The 20,073-nt window shown below is 41.6% G+C and overlaps 1 protein-coding gene across 6 annotated transcripts in view; it reads left to right on the top strand.

Moving 5' to 3' along the window:
• Positions 1-3,645: 3,645 nt before the first annotated feature.
• Positions 3,646-20,073, top strand: part of UPF2 (UPF2 regulator of nonsense mediated mRNA decay) — a 63,215-nt gene continuing 46,787 nt past the window's right edge. For 2 of the 6 annotated variants that reach the window (XM_040547278.1, XM_040547314.1), the window contains exons 1-6: positions 3,647-3,955; positions 9,140-9,519; positions 10,536-11,315; positions 16,072-16,232; positions 17,207-17,404; positions 19,222-19,371. In XM_040547278.1, coding sequence (XP_040403212.1) covers positions 9,158-9,519; positions 10,536-11,315; positions 16,072-16,232; positions 17,207-17,404; positions 19,222-19,371 — 1,651 coding nt within the window. In that variant the 5' untranslated portion in view covers positions 3,647-3,955; positions 9,140-9,157. Of the gene's footprint in view, positions 3,959-9,139; positions 9,520-10,535; positions 11,316-16,071; positions 16,233-17,206; positions 17,405-19,221; positions 19,372-20,073 lie in introns of all 6 variants that reach the window. The other 4 variants (XM_040547287.1, XM_040547291.1, XM_040547306.1 and 1 more) reach the window with 4 other exon arrangements.

Raw genomic sequence — 20,073 nt, 5'->3', positions numbered from 1 at the left:
TGTAGATTGCCTGCGCAACGGGGAAATCAAATCGAAGAGAGCATTTCTTTCTTCAAATCAAACAGTGGCTACGTGCTGTTGGAACAGGTGGAACTGGATTTTGCAACCGAATGGGTTGTGACACCACAGCTGGCCGGGGATCTTACGCTATTTACAGTTCCTGGATGGGGGCCGCTTGTGTTCCTTGCGGGTGGGATGGTTGGTTTGGTGCGGGTTTGTAAAAGCCAGTCTGGGAGGGCAAAAAAGGGAGCGAAATTTAAAGCTGCAAAGAAAGCCAAAAGCTACTGCCATAGAAAGACATATGACGCCGCAACAGAACAAAGGATAGTAAGAATACGGCTTTCAGTATTGATTTTTAGTGTACATTAGGATAAAGAAACCATCAAAATAAAGTTGCTATATTACATGATTTTGTAGAGAGGCAGAAAATGCTGATGTAGTTAAATAATTTTCTGCACTAGGGAAAACCCACAAATGTTGCAGACAGATGATGAAATACTTTTCCACAGTTCTTAAGCAAATAGCAGGTATCAATGTGGTTTTGCGTTGAAGCAGATAAAGAGCTAGTTTAATATTTCTCAATTAACACCGATATGCATGGGGCTGAACATTAAAAATCTTCCAAAGCTATAAAGGACCAAATTAGGTGGTTCAGCCACACCGTCTGGATCCCAGAGGAGGAATAAAATATTTGTATATATAAGGATTCACTTACTGCCTTAATCAAGTCTAAGTGTGAGTTTATGGAATATATATCTCATCAAGTCTATCTGTTGAGTTGTGTGTTGGTTCTGTTTGTTTGTTTGTGATTAAAAATTGAAATTACAGATGTAAAGTGCTTTGCAGACTTTTGCCAGCATAACCATCTTGTCTGGGACGTGATTACCTGTGGGAAAAGTCTTGCTGTAACTATATCTAGGGTAATAAAAGAGAGGCTCTGTTGACTTTGGCTTATGTCTTAAGTGTCAGGAGATGGTACCCATGCCAGCAGAAACACCACTGCTAAGTCCACGTGCTCTGGCTCCTCACCGGGACCGTCCTGGCCTGACTCTGCCAGCAGAGGCAGAGAGGCTGCCTGAGAGAAGGCTTCTGTATGAGGCCGATTCAGTTCTACCTCACGTCTTGGTTACAAAAATTAGAAATATTTCAAAACCAATGTGCTAAACACAGCTGACTACCTAGCAGATTAAACTTGCAACATTTTAAATAGAAAATCATCATCAGATGGGTGCATTTTAAAGGAATGGTAGTTCATGGCACTTTCGTACTTCTATCAACCCAAAAACTTCCCACAGAGTACACCCTGACAAGGTTTGTCATCCGGTGTTAAGTGGTGAAGAGAGGTTATCTTGGCTCTGAATGCTAAGCTGGACTGGATGTAAGCAAATGTGATTTAACGGGATTGGACATATGTTTGTACACCTTGAAAAAGTATATGCACAAAAATGTATCTCCTTTCCAGGAAACAGTGACTATAAATAATCTCGAAAAATCACAGGAATAAAACAGATGGGTCTCAAAAAGTTATGTGAATATCAGCTCACTTGGCAAAAAAAAAAAAAAGATAATTTTCTGGATTTGGCTACAAGGCAAATACTGAGCACACCTACAGATTCTACATTAGGCCAGTACTTGGCACGAGTGCAATTACTCTCTGAACAGTGTGCATGTTTGGTGCCAGTAATTGAAGAAATGTACTGAAAAAGTTGGGAAGAGCTTCAAGAATTAAAAAACTGAATGACACACTTTACATCTGAAACTTAGGTAATGAGATCCACCTGGATTGTTTTTTTTTTTTTTAGTAAATTAGTAGGAAAACCTGATCAGTATTTAAGCAGCCACAGATGAAACAGATACTTTATAAGGAAAAGCTTTCTGATCTATCAAAGGTAAAACAGCATTTGCTTACAGTGTCTTTACCAAAGAGAGTTCCAATGAAGTTGTAACTGTGGCTGGTGGGGAATGTGGTGTAAATACAGAAAGTACTACTGTTTCAGATTTTTAGTGATGGTGCATTTTATTCATGCTAGAAAAGGTAGCAATACCATTCTTCAAAATAAAAGAAGCCAACATTTCTTGATATAAGGCCCCTGAACCTGCAATTTAGCCCTAATATAATGCTGAGTCTGCCTTTTTTAAACCATAACAGAAAAGCTGCATTCAGAGGCACACACTCTACATTATTGGTGTTTTACCAAAAACACCAGTATCTTTGCAGATATCCTCCCCTTTTAACCCCTCTTTTCTCTGTTTAGCACATCACATGGATCTTCCCCATTCTAGCAAATCAGTTTAAGCAACCCGGTAACCATCTTGGGAGGCAAATGAAATCTTCGTGCCACAAAGACACTTGAACAATCGATGTAAATAAGAAGCATGACTTCACCCCTTCAAATATTCATAAACTTTTCCAGACGGAGATTTTCAGATGTGTCTGCAAAATGAGGCATGAACAGCATGAGGAGAGCTCTTTCCTGGAAAAAAACCTGTCCAGCCCCGTACCAGCTGGCAGAGTACACAAAAACCGAGTCGGTAAGCAGTCTTGTATTCGGGCTGCCTCTTCCCTGTGACTAAAAGTGGGTTTAACAGAGGAAAAATCCTGTTTTGGACTGTCTCTTTGCCTCTTCCCTGTGACTAAAGTGGGTTTAACAGCAGAATAATCTCATTTTGACCCTCGAGGCTTGGCCCTGATGTTGCAGCCAGGTGTTTGTGTGCTCGCCCTAAGCCTGGAGGGGCACAAATACCTCGCTGTACCTAAGTGACAGCTCACAGGAGCCTGAGTGCTTGGGCCCCTCGGTACAAGAAGGACATCGAGGCCCTGGAACGTATCCAGAGCAGGGCTACGAAGCTGGTGAAGGGCCTGGAGCACAAGTCCTGTGAGGAGCGGCTGAGGGACCTGGGGGTGTTTGGTCTGGAGAAGAGGAGGCTCAGGGGAGACCTTATTGCTCTCTGCAACTGCCTGAAAGGAAGCTGTGGGGAGCTGGGGGTCAGCCTCTTCTCACAGATAACCAGTGATAGGACTAGAGGGAATGGCCTCAAGTTGTGCCAGGGGAGGTTCAGGTTGGAAATGAGGAGACATTTCTTCTCAGAAAGCAGTCAGGCATTGGGACGGGTTGCCCAGGGAGGTGGTGGAGTCACCGTCCCTGGGGGTGTTCAAGGAAAGGTTGGACGTGGTGCTTAGGGACATGGTTTAGTGGTGACATTGGTGGTAGGGGGATGGGATGGTTGGACCAGGTGATCTTGGAGGGCTTTTCCAACCCTAATGATTCTGTGATTCTATGAAAATAAACACCAGAGTGCTTAAGGAACTGGATTTTAACCCCAAAATACCCACTTATTGAGGCTGGACCGTGCCAGACCTTTCACGTGGGGCTAATTTGGGGGCCGCCTCACGGCCAGCGTCGTGTGGGACACGTGCTGTGAGGTAATTTGGGGTTTTCTGCCCCCAAATTTGCGTCTGGCAGAGGGCAGGCGGACTCATGGCGTCAGGGACTGGCCGAGTTTAACGTCGGCCCGAGCAGCGTGACGCGACGCGAGGCTACACGGGCGAAAAACGTCACGGCGGTGACGTCACGCGGCACCACACGGCGCCCCCCCCCCCTTCCCTCAGCCACTTCCGCCTGCGCACCCCGCCGGTAACCCGAGCACGGCCGCCCTCCCTCAGGACCCCACCCGGGGCTGCCCCGCGCGCTGCCTGCCTCCCCACCGCCACCAACCTCCCTCCGCCGAGCCTTGCGGGGCGGCCGCAACGGCGAGCACCGAGCTGCCTCCTCACCCTTAATTTCTCGGTTGGGCGGCGGGAGGCGAACGGCGGAGCTCGGCTCGGGGAGCGACGCTTCGGCTCAGGCAGCGCGGCGGGCGGCCGCGGGCACGGAGAGCGGCGTGAGGGGAGAGGGGGCCTCGAGCGGCGGCGGCGGCGGCGGCGGCGGCAGGGCGATGCCTGCACCGGGCCGAGGTGGTGGGGGCGGGGACGTGAGGGGAGCACCGGGACGGGGAGGGGCGGGAGGGTGATGGGGGCGTGAGGGGGAGGCCGGGGACGGCGGGGGGGAACCGGGAACCGGGGACGGCGGCTGAGGGAGGCGCTGAGGGAGCCTGGGGGGGGGGCTGAGGGGGGCGGCGGGGCCGTGAGGTGGCACCGGGGGGGGCTGAAAGGGGAAGGGGAGGAAAGGAGGAAGCGAAGGGGTTTGGGGACGGCTGCCCTCGGGGGACGGGTGGGAGGAGGAGGAGGAGGAGGAGGAGCCGGGGGTGTAACACCGCAGCGGTTCTGTTGTCCCACGCGCACCGGTTTGCCTTCACCCCCTTCCCCCCCCCCCCCCCCCAAGGGCAGGGCAGCTCGGGCAGCTCCGCCAGCACAACGCTCCTGGGGGAGGCGTGGAAGCGAAAGTAAAAGCGGCCGGCTGGTCAACCCGCCGGCCCCTGCCCTGATTGCACCGCAGCTCCTCAAAACTTCCATTCCCTAGCGATGGGGTTGCTAACTCTGCTCAACTCCTTCGCTCTCTGATGCTTTTCGCGGTGTCAGAAGCGGGACTTGTTGCCTGCGTTGTGTAGCCCCCCTACCTAACAGCGTACCTAACAGAGGAATGTCTGTGATCAATTTAAATCCCGCTAGCAGCATGAAAAGCGTGTGAAAAATCTCAGTGTTCCTAGTTAGTTTAGTAAAGTTGTGTTTTCTTCCCGCTATACTTGAGAAAGATTTAAGTTTGTGGTGCTGCGGTCTGTGGCTACAGGTTTTCACCGATTTGAGAGGATCTAGAGCATCAGGCTAAGGTGTTGACGTTGATCCTTTTATTCAGAATAGCAGCCACATTAATAGTGCTGAATATCTCTCGTGAATCTTGTGTTTCCTTGAGGATAAGCGATTAGGCGGGCAACATTTATGGGAAAGCACAAATGGAAAACTTTTGCTATTGGTGAGCTTTTATTTATTTAAGTTTCTGAGCCTGGAGTATCGTGAGCTGCTCCTGTCAGTTTCTCAAATACCGAGATTGGCGTGAAAAAAGCTTAAGTAGAAATTCAGCTACAATAAAAAATACCCACAACTCTTAAATAAAATTAAGATTAGAGTGAGTTAATGTAGATCAAATAGCGAAAAAGGAGGCTTAGTAGTTTCTTCTGGGAAGATAGCACCTATAAGTGATGGAACCAAGAAGCTAGTTCCAAAGAATTTAAATGTCATTACAGGAATGCACTGCTGAAAGCCCAAAAGCGTATGGAACCCTTGTCTCCTGTCTGTCCTCTCCGTACTTTCTAATTTTCAGCTGTGAGTGCTGGTTCCTCCTATTTATTGGCTTTTGAAGTTCGTGTCATTAAATTGTCTTTCCAACAGTACGTTCACATAAGTATCAGGTACTAAATAAAAGTCTCAATCGTTAAGTTTCTCTCGGAGTTGCCTTACTGTGCCTTTAATCTGGGCCAAACTACGTGCAGCCTGACTTCCTATGGCAATGAGACCTAGGCGAGCCTGCCGCCATTTCCATTTCTCTCTGCTTCCCCTAATTTTTTAACCTTTAAACCAGTTTTAGCTAAATTGGGAGCTCTGAAGGTATAACCTCTCTACAGACCTTGTTAGAACCAGCGACTGAGAAAAATAATTCAGTCTAAATGAACATTCTTGCTGAGGGAAGGGCTATAGCATGCGCTCTGTGGATGCTTCTGTGCTGTGCGCTGACCAGTGAATCGGTCTGCGTATAGCTTGGAGGCAGCCGTCGCACTGCCTGCCTCCTGCAACTAATTATTGGTAGGCTTAAATGAGGTGTCAGTACGACCAGAAGGGTTTGCAAGATAAGGAGCTGTACCTAGCAGGTAGTGAGAAGGATTGCAACGTGTGTATTGTGCGTTAGAGGACAGGAATCTATCATAAGCCAACTATTTTTTTTGTCACTGGTGTTCGCCAGCGGGGGAGAAAGTGCTTCCTATCGCCTAGTGAAATCACAGCGCTCCGTCCCTTTTCTTTTCAGCCCAGCTTTTTATCTTGCTTTTATATGAGCAAACAGGACACGTGTTTTAAAACAGAATTCTGAGTTCCTAAAAGTAATAGGTTAAGTTCTGTAATGATTTTGGGGAGTGGACGTGATGTTGAAAACTTTTGTGTGTCTAGCTGGATATTTAGGATCTTCTTCAAATTTTAGTTTAATTACCCTACTACCAACAGGTGGGAGACAAAGATAATAGAGCATTGGAGTTACAGTGTGCCTTTCCAACGTTTCTTTAATCGAACAACCCTTTCGTTCTCATTTGAAACTTAGCTCCCAATTTATTATCTTACTTTAAAAAATGTGTTACTCTTCTTGTGTGTTGTTTCGTAGTCTTCCTGGTGAAAAAGTTGAATACAATTATTGAAGAGTCTTCATGCAATGTAGTAACGGGTGTAATCGTGCTAGTAGTATGTTACAGCAATGTTTAAATGCTGAAAACTTCCTTTTTTTTTTTTTTTTGTGGTGGGAGAATAGTTGAGCTGTTTTAAACTGTTGGGAACTTCCAGTGTGGATTCATAGTGAGAAAACAGTAATGAACTCTTGTTGCTTAATGTGAGATCTGTAGAGGATTCACATCTCCCAGGTCAACCCGTGAGGAATAGCTCCCATTTAACTGGCCTACAGAGCTGGAAAATTGGTCCCGACCTTTAATATGAGGGAGTCTTGGGTGCTGCTTGGTTTTTTTAAATTTGTTTTTGGTGGCGTTTTAAGTATTGATTTCTTAACAACACTGTTTTAAGTCTATCAGTAGGGTTTTTTTGTTTTGTTGTTTTTTTTAAAACCGGGGTGGTTCAGAGATGTTGAGCTGTGTAACCTCTTAGCTGTAGACAAGCATTCGGGAGCCAAATGTGCTGGTACTTGTGTAAGCTGTGCTGATTTGATCGGCCCTGCTTCCATAAATCAGCCTCAGAAATGGCTCTCCACTGCCGCTGCTGCCAATTGCTGTCAGAGAGGCCAAATCCTGAACAGGTTCTCTGTTGCTGAGGTGTCGCTGCCTGCGCGTGACTATAATGTGGTTTTGCAACCAGTTTTTTCTTCAGAAGACACATACAAACATCAGAGAAAACGTAACCCACGTTTCCGTACGGGATGGTCTGTGTGTGAACCTGCTGTGTTACTGCTTTGCGTGGGGGGGGAGGGAACGTAGAAATAGAGACTTCCTTCAGTCCGCTGTCTTAGTTATAGTTATCTTTCAAGAGAGTTGAAAATAATATTAGAAACACTCTTAGTTGGGTTGAAATGCAAGTGTCTTGTTACTCATTTTGTTGAGTAGATGCAGGGAATATGTCAATCCACCTTATTTCCTTTCTCCAACCTGACTGAAATGTAGAAAAGTTAAGGTAGGGCAGTAACTGGGCATTGTCCCAGCACTCCTGCCTGTGTAAGCATTTAACATGGAGGCACGTGAATATATAAAAATGATGAATAAATATTTGCAGAACTGGGACCCTAGTTCTGGTAGTACACAAGTATTTTACGGCTGGTCTCACGGTCCTTCAGGACCCAAAATTATTCGAGGGTTTAGGATTTATCAACAGATTCAAGCCAGAGAGCATGAAGACGAATAAAATAAAGCTGATGACAGATTTTAGTTTGAAGACGGGAATTTAGCATGAAGTAAATCAGGCTGGCGTGGTTCTGTATTTGGTACTTGGCCTTGTATTTGGTCCTTGCAGGCCTGCACCTGGGCACCACGTCCAGCTGCGGGCTCTCTGTGCCGCGAAAGACGTTGAGATGCTACAGTGAGCCACCGGGATCAGTAGGAGACTGGAGCACGTGGGGAGAACTGGGTCCGTAAGAAGAGAAGGGGAGCTCTTGTTACTGTCCGCAGCTACCTGGTGGGACAGTATGGAGAAGATGGAGCCGGGTTCTTAAAGCTGTACAGGGATAGGGTGAGAAGAAGGGGGCATGAATTGGGGCATAGGAGACTCAAGGATGATACTAAGAAAAGCTTTTTCAGTGTGGATGTTCAGTACGGGAACAGGGGCCCGGAGGGGGCCGTTGGCATCTCCGTTCTTGGAGATGCTCCAGGCTTAACAAGGCACGTCCCTGATCTTGACCCCTTGTGAGCAGGGAGTTGAACTAGGTGACCTCCAGAGTTTCCATCCAGTCTAAATTATTGTCTGTACTTTCTTGTTCAGTGTATGTTGGGTTTTGGATCCTTTGCCAAATGCAACTACAGCTTAAAGGGCAAGAAACCCTAAAGATGATAAAGCTGCTTCAGATCATTTAGGGGAAAAAAAATAACGAGTAGAGAGACACAAATTTGAGCCTTTGCTAACTCCTGATAACTGCAGCCTTTCCATTATCGTTTCCTTATGCTTTCTTGGCAGTGAGGCTCAGTCAGCACAGCACTCTTCCAGCTGCTACTTGTGCTGTGTAGAAGCTTGCAATGAGGGGGGAAATCTTGGGAGGAGCGAGGAAGGAGGGTAATGTGATGATGCCCTCTCACCATGAGGACAGCCAAGCATTGGAGCAGGTTGTTCAGAAAGGTAGTGCGGCCTCCTCGGTGGATTGTAGGGCTGTACTGGACAGAGCCTAGAGCAGTCTTGTCTGACCTCAGAAGTGACTCTGCTTTGAGCAGGAGGTTGGACCTCTTCAGGTCTCATCTGACCCGTGCTATCCTGTGATCCTAAATAGAGGTTTGGGACTAGAGAATGGTCTTGGGAGGCATGTGGAAATGTCAGTGAGATGCAGGTGCATGCTGATGGATCAGGTATTTTTATTTATAAAGTCGGGGTACTTCTCTTTCATCAGTTTTGGGTTTTGGGGGGGGATTTTTTTTTTTTCTTTTTATGTTCCAAGATCATGTATTTCTCAGGCTGTAGAAACTTTAAATGCTTTTACTTCACAGTTCATCCTGAGAAAGTCTTCACAGTATGTTCAGATAACCATTGTCATAATTTAGATTCAGAAATTATCATTATGCTTTCCATCTTATCTTGAGCTAAGCTTTATAATTTGGAAGACTCTAATAAAATGCTTAGTTTTTACCTTCATTAGGTGTGTTCCATAGTTCCAGAAAACTTAGGTGAAGTCTGTAATTTATTCTGATGTATTTTATTCTCACCTTTGTAAGATTTAAATGGGCATGGGCAGGCTGTGAAAGTTGCTTTACTTTATCAACAGCAAGTTAAAAGTACTTATTTTCTTTGATTCTGCAGGTTTGCCCGGGTAACACAATGCCAGCTGAGCGCAAAAAGTCAGCAAGCATGGATGAGAAAGAATCTTCGTTAAATAATAAAGAAAAAGAATTTGGTGAAAGGCGACCAGTGAGCACCAGGGAGAAGCCAAAAGAAGATGTCAAGGTTGGCGTGAAGAGAGAGACTTTAAAGGTTCCCGAAGACAAAAAGAAAAAACTGGAAGAGGATAAAAGAAAAAAAGAAGACAAGGAGCGGAAGAAGAAAGATGATGATAAAGTGAAGGCAGAAGAAGAGCAAAAGAAGAAAGAAGAGGAAGAAAAAAAGAAACTTGAAGAGGAAGAGAAAAAGAAGCAAGAGGAGGAAGTGAAACGTCAGCAAGAAGAAGCAGCTGCTCAGCTGAAGTAAGCTGTGTCTTTTTTAATGGCTTGACTGTGCCAAATGCTGTAGTCCTGCTATGAGGGTTGGGGACAGAACTATAAAAGATGAACTGTTTGAGTTAATCACAGTAAGTTGTGTGTGGTGTTATAAATTGTATGTGCCTGGGCGAGCATGCTCTGATTTTTACGTAGTTTTGAGTTTTCACCTCCTAACCTTTGTTACTTTGGTCTGTCTTATTGGTTTTTAATAGTGTTCTCCATGCGATGATCGTTTAAAAGCACCTGTGTGATAGAATAAAGAGATGAAGACGTGTTAGTGTCATAAAATCGGGAATACAGGTTTTAAGAGTCCACAAACTGTAATAGGAGCAAATGTGCTGTGAGGGATGGCTGCAGTTTTTTTTTACTTCATCGTAGTTGATGGACATCTGGATGGCAAACACAGAATGTAACCTAGCACTTCAGCATGCGATCTTACCAAGATAATGTTTCTCAGTGTGATACCAAAAGGTATTATAGCGTTGAAGATAGCATCTTTAGAAAAAAACAAGTTTCTGGACGTTCTCTTGTGTAAAATAACGTCACTTTCGACGACGGCGGACAGTGGCATAGCCAAATTCTAGTTGGGGCAGATGCATTTCACCTCCTTAAAATTCTCTGTGTAATTTCAATAGTCCAGGAAGAAAAGATTCCCCTTAACAATATACAATAAGCTGTTAAAAGTTTTCTGTCCTCTTCTGTAATAACTTTAAGTCAGTCTGGAGTAAATGGAGTTCAATGTTTATATTTTGCAAGTCTGGTGGGATTAATGTGTTCTGCGTAGAGCTATTCCATTTTGTAACATGTGGGACTTGTTTCTTGGAGCAGTAAACGTAAGCAGTGGTTCATGAAGCAGATGCTTTAGCTTTATAGGATTAACTTGTTAAATACCAAAAGGCAGTCTTAAAAGAAACTGAGTTTAGCGCTACTGGAAGATTTTGAACTGGATAACCTGAAAGAAAGGCTCTGTAACAAAAGTTACTCCTTTTTCTTTCTCCTAGAGAAAAAGAGGAAGCACATCAGCTCCATCAGGAGGCTTGGGAGCGCCATCAGGCAAGAAAAGAGCTTCGCAGCAAAAACCAGAATGCACCAGACAATCGCCCCGAGGAAAACTTCTTCAGCAGACTAGACTCCAGTCTGAAGAAGAACACAGCTTTTGTTAAGAAGCTAAAAACCATTACAGAGCAACAAAGGGACTCCTTGTCCCATGATTTTAACAGCCTGAATTTAAGCAAATACATTGCAGAAGCAGTAGCTTCGATTGTGGAAGCCAAACTGAAAATCTCGGATGTGAACTGCGCTGTGCACTTGTGTTCCCTCTTCCACCAGCGCTATGCGGATTTTGCTCCCTCATTACTTCAGGCTTGGAAAAAACATTTCGAAGCAAGGAAAGAAGAGAAGACTCCCAACATTACTAAGTTGAGAACTGATCTGCGTTTCATTGCAGAGTTGACAATAGTTGGGATTTTCACTGACAAGGAAGGTTTGTCTTTAATCTATGAGCAGCTTAAAAATATTATTAACGCTGATCGAGAGTCCCACACTCATGTTTCTGTGGTTATCAGCTTTTGTCGGCACTGTGGAGATGACATTGCTGGTTTGGTACCAAGGAAAGTAAAAACTGTTGCAGAGAAGTTTAACTTGAGCTTTCCTCCTAGTGAGATAATTAGCCCAGAGAAACAACAGCCCTTCCAGAATTTGTTGAAGGAATACTTTACGTCTTTGACCAAACACCTGAAAAGGGACCACAGGGAGCTACAAAATATTGAAAGACAAAACAGGTGACATTTACATGTTGCTTTTCATTTACGGAGGAAAATATAGTTCATTTATGAAATGCCTAGACTTGTTGTGGTATCTGTCACCAAACAAAAGTCTGTTAGGGGTGCGTAGAAGATAAGTGTATAATGCTGTATATCCTAAAGTCTGAACTTGCTCTGAACACTTGCACCATCAAGCAAAAAAACCCAGACTCTATCTTTAAAGATGGTAGATGTTGACCTTGAGCTTTAATTCTCTTAACTCTACTTTTTTTGGTGATGCTCTCGTAGCAGCTTGAGAGTAATGCTTATTTACCAGCTGGTACAGTCTTTTCCAGTTGGCACAGTCTGATTCCTCCCTTTCCACCCACGCGTGTTTAACGGAGCATATGCCACAAAGTCTTTGGCTTGTTTACTCTTTTTTTAGTGTACCAGTGTTGTCAACGGTAATGAGTATGGAGGAAGGATAAGGTTGGATTGACAAGGTGTCTCCTAGGCTCTGTGTGCAAATATTCTATATTAAGATGTTGAGGGTATAGTCAATTTCATTCAAATCCTCTTAAATGTGTATATGAAATAAATATTAAAATATTTAAACATTAAAATATTTAAATATCATTACATTAAATTATTAAACATCATTACAATTTAATATTTATGTATGTTATTTAAATATTAAATGGTGTGAGTATACATACCTTTAAGATCTGAATAATTTCTATTACAAGCATAAATATTTTTAAAATAATTACCTGCTTTATTTTTTTTTTAAAGCATCATGAAATGTCATTATTGGAGCCAGCCTAAAGCCGATTGCTGGTCTTAAAACACGGTAATAGTTACATCCTTCTGGGGGCGTTCTAGGTAGAAAGAAATGAAACCTGCGGAGACGCAGGCTTCAGTTAAAATGCTGATCATCAGCACAGAGCCAGACGTATGCTTGGAATACGCTCAAACATTCCCAAATCAAAGCTTTAAACTTCGTCCCGCTGTGCTGATAGGTGTTGTGCTGCAGTCCTGTCCGGTGACAGCCCAGTGTTGTGTTTCACAGGATCATAAACTGACTTTTGAGCTAGCATGATTTCTCCAGGTTCCTTACTAGAAGGATATTATTGACTTAGCCGTTGTTATTTTTAATATAACCAGTATGAACTTTTATACGTTCACAACTATGATTGGTTTGGGTCACGTTGGTTCTGGCTAGGGTTTCAATGAATGAGCGCTGCAAAAGCTTTATGAAAGGAATTTAAGTAGGAAAAAAATGCCAAGAGATGTTAAGATGATAAAAATGACTGGATGGAGCCCTGGGCAGGCTGGTCTGATCTCTCATTGATCCTGCTTTGAAAAGGAGGCTGGGCTAGTGGCCTCTTCGTGTGCCTTCTACTCTGAATTACCCTACAAACTTAGGTGCAGAGCTTTGCTTTGGTGAAAGAATGCAAAGTATCACTTATCACTGGATGAAAATTATTTCTGTGTCCCTGAAGTTTTAAATGTTGATTTTAGCTGCTTAAAAAAAAGTTGGGGAATAAGTTTTTAAGAAATGAGACGTGGAAAAAAGCTCTCCTGCTGCATTTTATTCCCTTACATTGCGTATAACGTGCTCGGCATTTGCGTGCTATGGATTTTTAAGGCATGAGGTCAAAGACAGAAATTTGGCTGGTAAGAATCCTGGGAATGCTATAGAAATCTTCATAAATTGGATTTTTGAAAAATGATTGTTGTTTTTTTTAAAGAGGCAATAATCCTATTGGAAAAAACAGTCCTCTGTGTATTTGAAACCTGATCCACTTTGCTGCTAGCAACAGCTTTTTATCCCGCTGTTAACCCAGAACTGGTGAAGTGAAATGGGAGCGAGCTGTTCCCTCTTGTGCCCAGCAGCCAGTTGTCGGTTTAGGTTATGCTGTGTTGTCAGGTGAGCATCTCCTGAATTCGTCGATCAGGAGGCGAACTGCCACCGTGAAATAATTCAAGCTGTGCAACCGCGTTAATTGGGAATGAATATTTTACCTCGTGTCCGATATGTCACTTAATTAAATTAAATCATTATTGCACACAAAGGTTTCTGCGAAGGGGTAGTTAGGAAAATTGCTTTGAGGTACACTTTAGTATAGAACCTGACAGTTGTCTGGTTTCAGAGCTAAGAGCGCAGCAAAATCTGTGCAGGCTGTATTATTGGAAGGAGCCAACTTGATTGCCCAGTTCCACTGGGAGTTTTCACAAGTGGTTGTTAGGCATGGAAGAAAATTCTTAAAACATGCTTAACCTAGACAAAAGACCTGGTGAACTTGCCTTGTGCTACTTTGCAAAATTCTAAAGAGACATAGAATAAGATTAATTACCCCTCTGCTGTAATATGTATGCAAAAATGAATTTTGCTTTTTAAAGACTAATTGGTATGTTCTAGCTTGAATTTGTTTTGAACATTTGTTTTCTGAGTGGGAAACTAGACTGCAGTTTTACTGTTGTTACAGTGCTTTGCTTTTTTGTTTTTGTAATAGCACAGGGTTTCAGTGCTCATGATTATGAGGCTACTGGTATATTTAAAATATATACCTAATGGATGGCTGTCTCCATGGAAAGGTTATGTATTGGCAGTTAACACATTTATTAATCCAAACTGAACTACTGCACTTCAGAAATTGTCCGTGCTAATTTTAACTTGTTAATTTTTTTATTCTCTTTTACAGAACCAGGTAATGTATATTATAGAGGTGTGCCTTTGTAAGAGGGACAGGAGGTAAACTACTACTCCTGTTACTGCTTTTTGTTCTCTAGCAAGACATCTATGTCAGGTTACAGTCCCAAGCGGGCACAAGGGATTTTCTTGCTCACACTATGAATGTGCTGTGTACCCAAATGACTTTTGTTTACTCTTAACCTGGTACTAGAAACCCCAAGATGGATATCCCTGAATTCGCATTGCTTAGGCTGTTAGACAGTTTTTATACTATGAAATGTTTGGGTCTCTTGGTAAGAATGTTACTCTGTATTTACTGCTTAATAAAAGGCTGATGCTAATGTAGTCATCGGCCTTCTGGGGCAAGCTTTGTGCTAGCAGAGATTGCCTTGTTCTGTATTTTTGGTTCAAACTCTTGAAGGTTCTTAAGATTTCGTGTTTAAAATCTAGGATATTTGGAATTTCTAGCTTCTCTAGGGACACTACGCTGTAAGAGGCTTGTTATTTGTATTTCTTCTTGAAAATGACTTTAGAAATTGTGTAACTCAGTACCGGAGTCACAAGTGTGTTTTTTGATTGTTTTTAGTAAATTACATAAAATGGGCGGTAACTTACTGATACGTATCAAAGTTGCTTTATAGTCCCTGAGTTTCCAAGGAACTTGAAGGGAAAATGTTTTAAGAACTTTCGTGTTAGAAATTAAATGAGAAAATACAAGAACATACATGTGGAGAAAGGCTGTGCCTCTATAAAAGTTGGTAAAATTGGCTGTGCCTCTATAAAAGTTGGTAAAATTGGCTGTGCCTCTATAAAAGTTGGTAAAATTGACTTCAGATTTTGGTGTTTTCCGACATGATAGATAAGCTTAGGTTACTCCCATGTCCTCAGTTCAGCAGTTGAAGTGAATCAGAGCAACCAAATGCAATGGGGAGCAAAAAGGAATCCTTTTAAGTTGAGGCGAAGACTTGCCCTTTGTCAGGTGGATTCTGTGAAGTTTTTAGGATTTTAAGATTGGCAAATGCCTTTTCGGTGTTGTTTGTAAGTCAAATAATAAAGAATGTTTAATAATAGCTGTTTCCTTAATTGAAAACAAACAATTGTTAGTTTCAGAAAGCTGCAGATAACCTTTGTGACAGTCTTAAAGTACGGTTGTTACACACCATTTGGAACTTTAGGAGAACTTGTTTTATTTTATGCACTACCCATGTGCCGTAGAAAGAGGCAGACAAAAGTAAATACTTGCGCATAATGTTCTTTTATTAAAAAAAAAGTCAATAGTTATAAACTATACTGTCTATTCTTTAAAAACAAATGTAACCATTTTTTAAGCAGGTATAAGATGTTGAGTAATATGAGTTGATAAATTGTTGGGCATTAACTGTAGTTAGATGGGTAAGAAATTAAAATTGTACCATTCTGCAGCTCATCCTGAAACTGCCTCAGTGCGCACTCATAAGCAGTGCTTATGCTCTTTCAAACACAAGTTGCTTTTGAAAACAGATTTCAATTTGAAAAATGAGAGTTTAAAATTAGTAGGGGCACTTCTTATGAAAGAAATCAAAGAATAAGTGATAAACATCTTAATTTGGACTGATAGCTTTGAAATAACTTGGTTTGTTGGAGAAACTTATGGGCTTGCTTTCACATACAACTGTTTTGAGCTTCCTTGCAATGATCCTCCACTTAATTATTTGAACAGCAAGGAATTGTATTGTTACAGATGTAAAACAACTTTTTCCAGCTTTTGTGTTAGTTGAATGCTTTACTTTCCAGCACTATGCACCTTTGTAGTACTCTTACAGCATAATCATATTTAAAAAAACAAGGATATTTTATCAGTATCCAGAGAAAAGGCTACCTGAAGGTAGAACTTGTGTGACTGTACTGCGTTCAATTATATTGAACTCAATAATTCAATATAGTTTGGGGGGAAGAAACAGCATTGACCAAATTTTTGCTATGGCAGTCTAATCTGGGCTATGCCCAGTTCTCTCAGAAGGAAGGTCAGCTTTGTGTAGTAGAGAAATTGGTAGTGGTTCAGCATAGCTTGAGTAGATTTTAAGGAAAAAGGTTGTCTTACTGTAACTTTGATCTTTGTAGGCGCATCCTTCACTCCAAAGGAGAACTGAGTGAAGATCGGCACAAGCAGTATGAGGAATTTGCAATGTCATATCAGAAGCTGTTGGCCAATTCTCAGTCTCTAGCCGATATTCTGGATGAAAATATGCCTGACCTTCCCCAAGACAAACCAACACCTGAGGGTAGGCCATCTTCTAAAGCAAGTAAACAAGATGCTGGACCTGGCTTGGATGTGGTGGGAAAGCTAACTAAACCCTCTTACTGATGAGTTCTTCCCCTTCATTTATTTTGATTTAGGTTTTCCCCCTTAAGGATGTAAAGAAATAAATAATATTGTTTTTTATTAAAGTAGCATGCAGCTGTGACTTGTGTATGCTGTGTAGTCACAATAACTTCTCTAGATTGTTTCAGGTAATACAGGAATAAATGGAAAATCAAAATTGTTCCATTTAATATAAAGCTTTTAAAAATATTTAAATTTCTGTATGTTAATTTTATGATCCAATATTCTAAAATGAATTTGAAGTATATTTTATGTCATGAGGTTGTGAGCAGGAACGTAGTGTTATGCCAGGTAAGTCGCTAGGTGGCTCTCTGACCTCCTGAGAAGAACAGCATTTAATTTACAAAGCTATTCAACACCTTAATGAATTTGAAGTTTTAGATTAAGAGATGAGGTTGATATCATGAGTGTAACTTTTTTCAGAAGTGATCTTGAGCTTTAAAAAGCTGTATTTCTTGAACGCCTTTAACTTTAAAAGCAAGCTTTTTAAACTTTCTGTTCTTCAAATACAGTTGGGTACGGTTCATCATGCTCAGAGCAATTACTTTTTTAATTTGCCTGAAGTCTATTAATTTTCCTTTCTGATACCACATAATGTGTCTATTGTCTTTACTCCATTTAACTTTCACTCAGTATTGCCTTTTGTTTTTTCTGTCAATACCAAATTAAAAAAATTAAGATAGCTTATTGATATATTCAGATTGGGTTATTAAAAGCACCTTAAAGTATACATTGCTATATTAAAGAGAAAATAATGCTAGTAATAAACAGGCTAACATGTTTCTAAATGTATTTTTAATCTTTAAAGGTGTCTTCCTTACTAAGGTGAGAAAATTGCATAAATAACATTATTACGGTTTCACATTTCTGCAGAACATGGACCCGGTATTGACATTTTCACACCAGGAAAGCCTGGAGAATATGACCTGGAAGGGGGTATTTGGGAAGATGAAGATGCTAGAAACTTCTATGAGAACCTCATCGACTTGAAGGCTTTTGTGCCTGCAATCTTGTTTAAAGATAATGAAAAATGTTCCCAGAGCAAGGATTCCAGCAAGGACGAATCAAGAGGTAGAGTACTTAACTACAGAATATGTTTTAACACATCTAACAGATGAGCAAAATTGCTGCAAGTAATGAGTCTGTAATGAAATTTATGGTCATCAGGATGTTCCACCAGTTTGGATGAGTTTTTAGGGAAGTGGCTACGTGGGATAGGTATTATCCAAGTTGAATTTAAAGGGGAAAAAAAGTAAATGCAGTTTAAAATTAATGGAATTCTAGGTTTTAAAGAATTGTTGATTAACCAATGTGAGTAAATATTAACTCCGTGTGAAACCTGAACGTTCACCACCTTTGAAAAATGTTAGTGTTCACTTTGTTCTTTCACTAAATTGGTAATGATGGCTGTCTCATTATTAAGTTGGATTAAAAGGACTGGATGGTTCCTCACTTCTGATGAGACCCTAGGTTCACAACCAGGCATTGATAAACTTCATTTATAAGGGGATAAAAGTGATATTTGTGATCACTGGCTCAAAGCATAATAGAAGATGCACATTTAGATAAGAGCACTGCTTTGGCATTGGGGAATTAAACAAAGACACAGGCTACGTAGTTTTCTGATAAATGTATGGTAGGTCAGTGGGTGGGAGTGGAACTTCAGCTTTCTAGCTCACAAAAGTCTTTGGAATTTCTGCTTTCTAAAAGTTCCATGTGAGGGTAAAGAGTTGTTGGAGCAGGTTGCCCAGGAAGATGGGAATCTGTTTCAAGAGATTTTCAAGACAACTAGAAAAAAAATCCCTGAACAATTGGGTGAATGCTGTAGTCAAACCAACTTTGAGCAGAGGATTGAACTAGAGACCTTTGAGGCCTATTCAAAAGTGAGTTGTCTGTGATTTGAAATGGGATGCCTGCTTTGAGTCTATTTTTGTATCACTTTTGTGTTATTTCGAATTTGTCATAGTTTTGTTTGAAAAGATTTTCAAGGTAAATACCATTAAAAAAATACTTTTTATGAAGCATAATCTGCAAGTGATGCCTGAAGGAGGCCTGAAAGGATTGCAAAATGTTGTAGACAGCAATCTTTTGGAAAAAGATTGGACTAGTTTTATTGTCCAAGAAAAATAGTAGCTATTCCTTTCTGAATCTTCTTCTAGAGATTCAGAGATTTCCCTCGCCTCCCCTCCAGGAGTAATGATTGTAAGATGAGTTGGTCTTCTACATAGCACATCCATTTTGAAGTATCTTCTTGCAGTTCTGATTTTTGTATTCACTTTTAAGTTGCTTTTTGTTGAGCTGCGTAAAGCACTTTCTCTCTTACCTTACTTTGTCAATTTTGTTATCAGGTGTGGTATGAAGAATATGCAGTGCAAACTCTAAGTTAGAGTTTGTACCTGTCTCTTTTTGAATAATGTTTGCACTTTATCCTCCAAAAACCCAGTGAATGAATACAGTCTTTCTATCTGACCTTGCCAGCATGCAAGATTGTTTTGCTTGTATTTTCCATCTGATGGTTTGACCTTTTTCCAAAATTTTTGGATTTAGATGGCTACAATTCCAAACATCTTGTTCTGTTTGAATGTGTGTGCGTCATCCATTGAAGCTTCAGGTATAGTTCAGAACATATCAAAGCAGTAAAACTGCTGGCAGTTCTTATCAGAGCCCACTCTGGATAGATAATTGCAGTTTTCAAGTATGCAGGTAAAGCCAGATGAAGGATGGTCAAAGCACTGACACCTAGCAGGTGAGATGGCATAGGCTCAAGAAGTAGGCATTCTCGTTAAAAGGAATGGGGTGAAGAAACGTAAAAGTACCAACATGAGGCTACCTGTATTCTAATCATGACTACATGTATCTAATCACTTAGTATTTCTATTTTTAAATAGATTCCAAAGATGCCAAAGATAATAAGGATGCACCTGGGAGTGAGGATTTGGAATTGGAGCTGGAGAACTTGGATATTAATGATGATCCCCTGGAATTAGACTGTGGAGATGAGGCGGAAGATCTTACAAAAAAGCTTCTTGATGAACAAGGTAAAAATAATTGGTTTAGGTGTTTTGTTGTTTCCTGCCTTGTTTATGACGCCTCACAAGTTCAAAGAAATGAGATAAAACAGCTCTAGAGTTGGACTGTTTCAAACTCCTGGAAGAAAAATGGTCAGTGTCATTCTGTATAATACTTTCTTAGTGTTTTCCTAAGCCATACCCTCTTCTTTGGAATCAATTTCTCTTCTGTTCTGCTCTTCTGAGTAGTCACACGATCAGCTTATTAAACTGGTTAAGTTATTAAGTTTGTAATAAGCTGCAGGACCTTCACCTTTAGTGAGTTATGATCTGGTCAAGAATCTCAAAACAGTTAGGAGCCTTGGTTCCAGCTTCCTACAAGGAGATACACAGACGGTCTCTTGGAATCAGTTCAGTGTTCTTACAAGCAGTTCATTCGGGATTGCTCATAGCTTGCTAGATAGCTCAAAAATACTGAGTCAGTGGACATACAAAGGAATGTGGATATTTCCATCTTGTCGTTTTTGAAGGAACGTGATAGGAGGATAAAGTCTACCCCAAATGTAAAGGCAAAGCCAAGTATGTGACAGCAAGATGCTAGAAGTGAGGGAGGCAAAACAGGAAGTGGGGTGAGAAATAGAAGATGCAGTCTTTGAACAGTTGTAGTTCCTAGGGCATGCAGTGCTGGCTTGAGTAAGTATGTACAGTGGCACTGAAGGGACTGATGATGCT

The sequence above is a fragment of the Cygnus olor genome, chromosome 1 (assembly GCF_009769625.2).
Source record: "Cygnus olor isolate bCygOlo1 chromosome 1, bCygOlo1.pri.v2, whole genome shotgun sequence".
Classification (NCBI taxonomy): domain Eukaryota; kingdom Metazoa; phylum Chordata; class Aves; order Anseriformes; family Anatidae; genus Cygnus; species Cygnus olor.
Note: the sequence above shows the minus strand (reverse complement) of the source record. Positions and strands in the feature narration are given on the sequence as shown.